Consider the following 10,449-nt stretch of genomic DNA (forward strand, 5'->3'; position numbering starts at 1 on the left):
AACCCCGGGCCTGGCTCCAGGGTGGGGCCCCAGCTGAGCCATGCCAGGAAACATCACGGTCCTTGATTTTAATCTATTCATAAAGGGCTTTTGAACCACTCTTAGTCTGACCCGTCACCCAGGACCTGTTTGCCTTGGGAGACCCTACCAGGGACATATAGCCCCCGACAACATAGCTCCTAGGATCACTTGGGTACTCAAACCCCTCCACCACAATAAGGTGGCGGTTCAAGGAGGGGGAGGGTTTAAACAGTATGTTTATCATTATGTAGTTAGTCCGTTACTGTTGTTTGATTTAGTATTTAAATTTTACTCACTCCAGTGTGTGTTAAATTGCTCTGGATTACAGATGCTGGAGCACAAAAAAAAAAATACAGATGGGGAGAGAAAGATGTAAGCTGAGAAAGTATGATTTGTGTTCTTATACTCTAGATGTAAGCTGAGAAAGTATGATTTGTGTTCTTATACTCTAAATTCTAAACTAGCTTCAGCTGTGTTAATACACATCAGTGTTGCAGTGAGAAGCGTCTCTTGTCTCTGCTATCAGTGCCAGTGTCAGTGTCCAGTAAAGACCTGTCTCAATGAATTAATAATGTTCCCTTTTGCCCAATGTGTCAGGGGAGCTCACTGTGAGCCTCATGAAAGAGCAGTAACAGATCAGATACCAGGCTAATAGACTGCTGAGAAAGAAGATGTGGTTTATTGTCAGTATTCATTTAAATGATTCAGTGACTCTCCCACAGTTTTCAGTTCTTTTATTTGCTTGTCTCCAGCTCAGCACTTAGAACACACTTACAGTTTCTCTCAAATCCAAACACTTTTGTGTGATTTTTCTGAGATGATATACAGTAAGCCCTAGTGACTGCATGTTTTATGTGAAGGTCGATCCGACTGGCAGTGGGTGGGTGGCAGCAGCTGATGCAGCTCTGTTCCTAAAGAGGTCAGGGTTGGCTGACCTGGTCCTAGGGAAGGTGAGCAGAGACTTAGCTGAGTGCAGAAGCAACATCTCTCCCCTTGACTTTAGTATTTATTTATTTGCTTTGGTAATAAATGTAAATGTCTCCATAGATCTGGGATTTGGCAGACTCTGAACGAAAGGGTTCTCTCAACAAACAGGTAAAAATACCTTGTGAAGTTGCATCCTTATGTCTTTTCTCTTTTATATGCATCAAGCCAGGTAATATACTGTACCTCTTTCCTCAGCAATTCTTCATAGCCTTGCGGTTGGTAGCTTGTGCTCAAAATGGCGTTGAGGTGGCAGTCAAGAGCCTGAATGTGGCTGTTCCTCCCCCCAAATTTGTAAGTCTGCACCTGTACACTTTCTCATAAGCTCTGTGCTACAAATGCTGCAGGTGTTCATTTGAAATGCACATTTAGTGCTTGAATTAAAGTTGATTTATTTATTTTTTTTATCTCGCTGCCATATTTCCCAAAAATATTATTTTCTGAATCCAAACATGGAAATACGGTTGACAGTTCTACTGCAACATAAGATGAACTGAATTGTGTTGATTTCCAGCATGACACAAGCAGCCCGCTGTTAGCAGGAGGCGTGACTGTTGACATACCCTGGGTTGTCAAGGTGAGGCACTGTTGAGTTTTTGTTTTTGCCTTACTAGTGGAACATAGCGATCTGTGTTTATTTGTGATTTGTATTGAATATCATTGTTTTTGTCCTAAGAGAACCACAATAGAAGAGAAGTCATTCACTGATTAAAGTATGTGTCCATCAAAGAGTATGGTCTTTGTGTTCATGTAAGATCTCACATAAATCAAGTCAGCTCAAATATCACTCGAGACATTTATAATAATAGTGTCAGTAGTCTTTGTTCATACACATTAGCCAAAAGTGAATTCTGAAGGCAAGTGTGCTTCTTGACACACACAACAGTAACAATTGACTTATTTTCACAGCTGACAGGCTGGAATTTCTCTGTTTGTTGATCTTTGTGGGAACATGTTACTGTATCATTTAACCAACAGTACCCTCGTATGTCTTTTATAGTAACTGCAATCATTTTCTTTTCCTCAGCCTCAAAACTGTGCACATCTATTTTGTTATTTTTTTCTTTCCCAGCCTGAGGAGAAGATGAAGTTTGACGCCATCTTTGACAGTCTGGGGCCAGTAGGAGGGATGCTAACGGGAGACAAGGTCAAGCCTGTCCTGCTCAACTCCAAGCTGCCAGTGGACATCCTGGGCAGGGTATGATTCTTTTAAGAAAGACACTTTTTATATTACTTCAGCCTACTGACAAAGTCATTAAAAAATAATCATGCATGCAAGTGGCAAAACTAAACGCGGAAACAAACAGAGATGAATTGTTACCAGTTTGTGCAGGTGTCCTTAAAATAACCTAAATAGTTCATTAAAACATCTCATACTAAATAAAAAGTGACAAATAGTAGAGACACTCTTACCTGGAATTTTATGTAATGCAATGTTTTTGATATATAAGAATCTAAATGACAATAAATTAAACATCACAATGCAGAAAAAAACAAGGATTTGTAATCAAATGTCAGTCGTATAATAAAATCAGAGGGAGTGAGAGCTGGTAGTGAGTCAGAGCCTTCAGTGATGCATCATATACTAGAGTTTTGTATTGATGCATGCTGAACAATAATATTTGTGTGTATTGAAGGTGTGGGAGCTCAGTGACCTCGACAGAGACGGCATGTTGGACAAGGATGAGTTTTCTGTGGTAAGAAATGAGCTTTGTACCATTTTGCCACATTCATCCTCTTATTATCTAAATCATATACTAGTTCTCTTGTACAAAAAGGTGGTTTCCCTTCTTTCCCTGGTATTAGAATATTTTTGCTACTGGAAAACATTTGAAGGGTTTTTTTTTTTTTTTTTGCTCATTTTTTGTTTGTGTGCAGTTGTATAATATGTGAAACCATTACAGGCTGTGAAATTAAAAAATAGTTTCTTTAGACCTGAATGGAACAAAGATCAAGACAAGGATGCAGACTTCACGCTTCTGAAGTGTGAGGACTCTGCAACTGCAGAATTGTTTATTAACTGTCTTTTATTACTGACTTTATGTTGTCCTTTCCCAGGCAATGTATCTGGTGTACAGAGCTCTCGAGGGGGAACCTGTTCCCATGTCCCTGCCCCCTCCCTTGGTTCCAGCCTCTAAGAGGAAAAAACCCTCAGTTCCTCCTGTGATGCCCCTGTTGCCCTCACCCCCCTCTGTCAAAGACAGCCGCTCCACCCACACTGGCTCTAAGGCCTTGCCGCACCCTCCAAAACCCACCCCAGCTCCTGTCACAGCACCACCAGCTGCCCCTGTAAGTATGGCACCTGTTTCTGCTATGCATGTAGTACCTGTAAAGCTTCTGGATGTTTTATTTTACTACAATGTAGCTGCAACAACAAATATTTGAAATGATTTCAAACTGGCTGGTTCAATGTGTTTTTCAAAAAAACCAAGATGAGGAAGAGTGAAGGTAAGTGAGTTTGAGTTAGTCTTGTGTCATCAGTGTAGGTTGTTGTCAGTTTTGTTATGAAGCTAGATAGAAGTCTGTTTTGTTGCATGTGCAGTGGGTGGTGTCACCAGCAGACAAAGCCAGGTATGATGAATTGTTCAACAAGACGGATGGAGACCTGGATGGGCTGGTGTCTGGAGCTGAAGTCAGAGACATTTTCCTTAAGACCGGGCTGCCTTCTGCCACACTAGCACGCATCTGGTAAGAAATGATGGCAAAGCTGCCTTTCACCTCCTCTGCCCCTCTATTACACCTTTTCAACCAAGGCACTTCTAGGGCTGTTTGGAGCCAATGCCTAATTTTGAACCAGTTCTTTGTGTTTTGGCAGCCAAAAAACTGCCCAGGAAAACTGGTTCTACCTTGGCACCAACTCTGTTGGTCTAGAACTAAGAACCACTTATGTCAGGAGCTGGGGACAGGATTATTGTGATCAAAGACCACCTAAAACTCTGTGGCTACCATTAAAAAAAAAAAAAACAACAACAAAAGAGTAGTGTAGTCTTGCCTAACCTTTAATACCAAAATAAAAACACGAGCTTCATTGATGTGAAATCAAAGCAGCAGTGGACTCAGGGGACAGCCTGTTAGTTAGCTAAAGCCTAAGGCTAACATCTTACTTTCAGTATTAATATGAATCAATCAAAACATATTATTCTTCTCCAATTTAACCACCATCCATAGAAATCATGATGAACAGCTCAAATGCATTGAACTAGTGTTTGGATTCCAATATAGACTCACAAAGCCAGGAGCAACACTACAAAGGAGACACCACAGAGAGACACTGAAGTTTGCCATTGTTGCTATTGCTCTTGGCGCTAGCATTACTGGCAAAGGAGAGGCGTACTCAGACGTATACAGTAACATAATTATGTGTCTCTGTTGTGGCTCTCTACCCCATGGAAAAGAAAACTGGGGAGTTAATTTAAAACTTTTTCTTTCTTTTAAAAGTAAAATTAATTAATTTATAATTCCCAACATCACTAGTTCCTTTCAAGGTTTCTTAAAACCCTCCGTCCTCACTGTTTAGATTTGGATCCCCCCCATAAAAATATTTAGCAGGAAGAAGGGGAAGAAACCTCAGCAACAGAAGAGGGACCTGCTGTCAGAACAGACATGCATGCAGCAGATGTTGAGAGCAGATAGAGTCAAAGGCACTGTGATTATTAATTTAATAATATTTGGAGTGAACTTGCACAGTACTTGTGATGATGGGGCAGAAAAATATTAGCAGTTTACAGAACACTGCAGTGTATGTCCTACCACTAGAATATCACAGCAAATTGATTTGTATCTTCACAGAGTTGATTAGTTTGTCCTGTCGTGACCATCCTGTATATTACGTCTCCATAACTGCTGTACATGATCATCAGCCAGGCCATCAAAATCAGTCTTTGCCTGAGGTGTAAATCGTTATTTTCTTATTTAACTTCTGTCTGTTCTCTCAGGGAGCTCTGTGACATTGGAGACATTGGGAAACTGACCCGAGACCAGTTTGCCCTGGCTCTTCATCTAATCAATCAGAAGCTGGCTAAAGGCCTGGACCCTCCACAGAGCCTCTCCCCAGAGATGATCCCTCCATCTGACAGACAAAACATCAAACTGGTGAGTTGCTCTTGTGAAGTTTTGTGAAGTATTTTGGAATCCATCAGCAGCACCACTTTTTGTAGATACAAACAAAAGCTCAAAGTTTGTTTGGTTTATTTCAAAAGTGAGTTTGTTGCATTTGCCACTTTCTTTACATTAGAGAACAAAGTGAAATCAGTTACAGCAGATGTATTTCAACATAAGACACAGAGCTGCTCTCTCTGTGTAGCTTTGTATTATCCTCACATTACCATTACGCTCATGTCAATCTCCCTCCCATCCTTGCTGGTTGTGTCTCCATCTGTGGCTTCAGGTGTAGCTTTTGCAAAGCCATCAGTGAAGCAGTGTTTATTTGTTGTGCTGAGCCGTGACTGTTTTATCTTCCACTGTAATATGTCCTAGGTATCCAAGTTTTTTTTTGTTGTTGTTTTTTTTAAATCAACATATGAGTAATTTGCCTTTCTCTCTCAGTGTCGCAAAATGAGTCTATACCATGTATGTGATGAGAGTAAGTCTTAGCCTAGAGTGGAAGTAGCTGTAAAAATCAGGGTAATGTTTTACCTGTAGTAAAGAGCTTAAATTAGCTCTTTAACAGTCGTCTGTCTTGTTCCCTCTCCAGAACAGTGCGGCCAACCTGGCCGCCGACTTCTCTGCCATCAAGGAGCTGGACTCACTCAGTAACGAGATAGTCGAACTTCAAAGGTAATCTTTGGATCTTAAATTCATTTCAAAATGGAAAACACCATGCATATTCTTGCTGAAGCTATATTGGTGCAGGTTATGGCACTGGTGGTGACAAGAGGTAACCTAAAGACTGTCCTTACTTAGTTTCCAAGACATGCCTTAGAGATGATGAGCCAGTATTTTGACATTAGTTTTATTAGGCCAAAAGATTTATTTTTAGTGTGTGTATCTCACGCTCACAAAATGATCAGTCTTGCAGCCCTAGTTCAGAGGTTGTTGATGGCCTGTGGAAGAAGCTCTGAAGCACAGATGTTAAGTATCCAAAGTATTGGAAGTCATATTTATGTGCAACTGTATGAATGTAGAGTTTGCGGCAGTTTAGATGGGCTGCAAAAATAAATGGTTTAAATCAGGAATGTGGAAGTGTTGGTGGTCCCAGCTAAGCTTGGTACTTATGAACTACACTGCAAGGAAGAGTTTAATAATGATACAGTCATGCTCTCAGACTTTCTTGGAACACTCATTCCCAGCATTAGTGAAAATAAATGGGCATTTGTAATTTTTCTGCAAGCTACTGACACAGCAGATGGCTATAAAGCTGAGTTACATAGCTTATGCCTGACAGTGATGTGGAGGGAGGAGAGTGTTGGGCAGAAAACAACACTTCTTCTATTCACCTTCCCCTGCTTTGTTTCACTGTTTTTTAACTGTTCAGATACTTGGTCTCCAAAATATCTAGCAAAAAATGTTTCTAAAGGTTATATGATTGTGTCACATATGTTTATTTTACATTTAACTTCTGTTAGGAAAAGAGACAAGATTAAAAAGTCTCATTTCTGCTTCACAACATCTTGTGTAACACAGTACTTTTCAGTAACAGATGTAATATTTTTCACTAATGATTCAGTTTTCTTTATCTTTCATTTACATTTTCTTCACCACTTTTTAGGCAAGATCTGAACAGAAAATCTTTTTTCATAGCATTTACATGTCATCTCTGTTTCACTGGTGGATTATCAGTATCACCAGTTGTGGATTTATTTTCACAACTTAATAGAATTTGGGTTCCCTATTTAAGAAAGCTGAGAGTGAGAAGTGAGAAAGTGTAGTTCCACCTCTTTGGACACACACACACACACACACACACACACACACACACTAGATGACAGCTGTTTGAGGTCGGGAAGTGAAATAAGAAAGATGGCTAACAGTAGAAACTGAGTGACAGAGAGCACAGCTTCAGACTGGGAGTTGATCAAGAGAAACGATGATGCATATTTGTGACTGCTTCAAAATGTGGCAGCAGCCTTCTGCTCAAGATGAAGAGGAGGGTGCTGATGAAGATGATGATGGGTAAGAGGAGATTTGGATACTTAGCTTGAGTTGAATGCAGATTTGCTCAAGGAGTGTGTTTTGAAATAAGAAGAGAATGTGGAAAATGTATGCCATGTTGAACATTTGTAGTTATTTTTAGTCTGATGAAAAGTTGATGGCTGTTTAATTCAGTCATCTAAAAGTGAAACTGAACAGAAATAATGTGCTTGTACACGATAAATGTACATAATGTATGCATAATTTTTGTCTTAAGTGTGCGATACCTTTTTCAGACTGAAACATGAGCAGTTTCGCCTAGCCTAGCCCTAGCATGAGGTTGTCCTAAACAAAACAGTACCATTACATTCTCATAGGCTGAAGTGCACATGTTGACTATGTGAATAAACAATGCAGCAGCCTTGTGAAAACTACAGAAATGGATACAAGGGTGGATCAAGTACAAGAATTGCACTTAAAAATAAAATTTAAATAATACCACTATGTTTCAGTACATGCCCTGATGCCTACTGTTTTACTGAAAATCATTTTTAAATCAAAGTTTTGGTCTGGATATTTATTTAGGTGCCTCAATTTGCCTTTGGTATCCCTATTAATGCACTGTTTACAAATGTTGAGGTAAAAATGTTGGATAGGTTTGAGAGCAATTCCAGTGCAGTATAATACTGGGTTTTCTGTCAGCTTGAAATGGATGTTGTCCATACTGAGACTTAGTTCATGGCTAAACTCACAGTTGTACCTATGCACTGTGATCAGTTGTTGTCAGTGATAATGTATAATGATTTGAGAGACAATGTGCTGAGCACCCTGACTATAGCACAGTAAGCACAGCACACCTGCTATATATATGGAACTGAAATAGTTCCAGACTTGTGTTCTTTTTTTATTATTAGCAGTTCTGAAAACAAATCAAAGTTATAATTGTCAGTTGATACACAAGTAATCATATGTCCCTTATCCTCAGCCCACCCTGTTCTTTCCTCTGTCTGTCATGGTGGATGAAACAGTGAGGTAGAGGGGATGAGCACACAGGCAGCACAGATGATACATCATGATTCATCATCACTCTTCCCTCCTCCCTCTCTTCCTCCCTCCATCCTCAAGCCAGCCATCTGCTGCTCACTCCTCATCTCCCATACATTTGACCAAGCAAGCACATGCTCACTTTCCCCAACACTCACCATCGTTGTGCTTTTATCACTGTGCATCTGCAGCTGTACAGTCTTACACCCACTCACCTTTCTACTTATTGCAACTCACACAGGCGCACGTAGCTACAGGCGTTTTAAGTGGCTCACCATACTGTGGAGCTGTATTTTCAGGACATCATAGTTATTCAAGGAGAGGAGAAGGTTCAGGGGCAGGTGAAGAAGTCAGCAGAGAGCTGGCTCAGGCTGGGTGGGCTTAGAGTACCAGGTCTACCGTCTCTGTCCTCACAGTGGCTAAATACTCCTGTTTGTTGTGCTGGACACCCAGAGAGAAGAGCTCTGTGGAAGATGAGATCAAGGAGAAGGAGGAGGCCATCAGACAGCGCAGCAACGAAGTGCAGGTAAGGACACACTATCTCTTGGACTTCATGCAGCTGTCTCACTTGCCTGGCTAGTGCCAGCTCATTTTTGTGCCAAAGTTACTCCTGGACTCTACTACTTAAAGAAGGACTTGATGGTGATTTTTAACCACTACCAATTTCAAACTGGGACTTAACCAGATGTGAGCAGCATGAGTGTTTTTGATCTTTTCAGTCCACACCGACCTCCGTACAGCGTCTCTCGTCAGAGCTGCTGTCTGTCAGCAGGAGGACAGTGCGGTCTTCACCTGGCTGACGACAGCAGAAATGTAGTGGACAATAATAGTTTTCATGTAGGCTCGTCAGCAAGGAATCAACAGCATTGACATGTATGGATTTATTAATTGTATTAATTTTCCTATCTTGCTACAAAGTACAGGGGGCAAAATAAAAACCAGAAAGCTCACAGTGATAGCAGGAGCCTGATCCATCAGAAGAGATTCAAGTAAAACGTTTCCAACACATAGTCTATCAGGTGATCTACCTGGTTTAAGTTGCTATCTGTGGTGATTACACTTCAAATGTGCCAAAAAAAAAAGACTCAAAGTGTTCCAGGTTTGGCATGTGTGTCTCCAAGTCAGTGTGGATTGGCCCATTTGATAGATTGGAAGTCTGTTTCATGGGACAGGCAAGTGACATATAAAAGTTGTGATGACAGCATCGCGGAGATGTTACATCTGTCCACTGTTTCTGCAGTGAGAGCAGATGTCTGTGCGTAACCTGTTTATTTTGCATTTGCACCCAGTGCAACCTCTAAAAACAGTCATACCTTAAATAAATTTGGTCGCCAAATGCAAGTAATCATTCGCAGTCTGGAGCTCTGGTGGCTATTGTAAAGTAGGTGTATGAGCATAAATTTATTTCTGCAACTTCTACAGATGGTAAGACCCACAGGTGATGAGTCAGTTGTTTACCTGTGTTTTGATGAATATACTGGAGAAGGAGATAAATAATATGTTTTTTCAGAAACACAGTTAATGTTGCTCAGAGAGGGTGAGGCTGGTGTCCTTGTGTAGGTGTGTCAACCTCCTCTGAGCCTGAGGAATGGGTTCTATTTTAGGAACTGGTGTTCTGCAGGGTGGCACCTATTTCCTCCTGTTTCACCTTTGCTTTGATATGTACAGGACTTGCAAGATGAGGTAGCGAGAGAGAGCGAAGAGCTACAACGGCTTCAGGCTCAGCGGGTTAAGGTCCAGGAGGCTTTGGAGGAGTTAGACCAACAGAAGAGCTCCCTGGAGGAGCAGCTGGCTCATATTCGACAGCAGACTAGCCAAGAGACCCAACTGGTACGCCTTCTAGGTTTTTATTTGATGGCAGACTCAATCGTGTCAATACTGAAAGCTACTGTATATTATTTAAAAAAAAAAATCATTAACTGGCAGAGGACATCATTAATTTTAATTGCTAACATAATCCATTCACATGACTCTGAACTCCGGAGTCACATGACTGCCAGTTTGTTCAAAATGGTGATATCTATATTAGATCTCGTCACTGCAGTCGGAGCATGAGGAGCAGGAGCAGAGAATATGTCAGTATGAAGAGGAGCTGGTCCAGGCCAGAGAAGAGCTCCTCGCTCTGCAGGAGGAGAGCAGGAGGCTGCAGGAGAAGGTCCAGGCTGCTCAGGAGCAGCTCACACCCCTGCAGGACTCTGTGCGAGACTCCTTTGCACAAGTTGCACAGGTCGGTTTGTTTGCATCTCTGTATGTCTCACAGGCATAAAGATTCTTTTCTCTCTGCAGCTTGTAGACCACAGGTAATAAAATAAATGTTCTCTTTGCTCTTTC

General features: G+C 41.2%; 1 protein-coding gene across 4 annotated transcripts in view; it reads left to right on the forward strand.

The window, feature by feature from the left end:
* Nucleotides 1-10,449, forward strand: part of eps15 (epidermal growth factor receptor pathway substrate 15) — a 31,879-nt gene that overhangs the window by 5,240 nt on the left and 16,190 nt on the right. For 3 of the 4 annotated variants that reach the window (XM_020612984.1, XM_020612988.1, XM_020612985.1), the window contains exons 3-15: nucleotides 882-971; nucleotides 1,069-1,116; nucleotides 1,204-1,299; nucleotides 1,520-1,582; nucleotides 2,078-2,203; nucleotides 2,643-2,702; nucleotides 3,064-3,294; nucleotides 3,548-3,693; nucleotides 4,941-5,097; nucleotides 5,699-5,781; nucleotides 8,572-8,644; nucleotides 9,787-9,948; nucleotides 10,148-10,345. In XM_020612984.1, coding sequence (XP_020468640.1) covers nucleotides 882-971; nucleotides 1,069-1,116; nucleotides 1,204-1,299; nucleotides 1,520-1,582; nucleotides 2,078-2,203; nucleotides 2,643-2,702; nucleotides 3,064-3,294; nucleotides 3,548-3,693; nucleotides 4,941-5,097; nucleotides 5,699-5,781; nucleotides 8,572-8,644; nucleotides 9,787-9,948; nucleotides 10,148-10,345 — 1,533 coding nt within the window. The remainder of the gene's footprint in view (nucleotides 1-881; nucleotides 972-1,068; nucleotides 1,117-1,203; nucleotides 1,300-1,519; nucleotides 1,583-2,077; nucleotides 2,204-2,642; nucleotides 2,703-3,063; nucleotides 3,295-3,547; nucleotides 3,694-4,940; nucleotides 5,098-5,698; nucleotides 5,782-8,571; nucleotides 8,645-9,786; nucleotides 9,949-10,147; nucleotides 10,346-10,449) is intronic. The other variant, XM_020612987.1, reaches the window with a different exon arrangement.

This window comes from Monopterus albus, unplaced genomic scaffold, assembly GCF_001952655.1.
Source record: "Monopterus albus unplaced genomic scaffold, M_albus_1.0 scaffold129.1, whole genome shotgun sequence".
Classification (NCBI taxonomy): domain Eukaryota; kingdom Metazoa; phylum Chordata; class Actinopteri; order Synbranchiformes; family Synbranchidae; genus Monopterus; species Monopterus albus.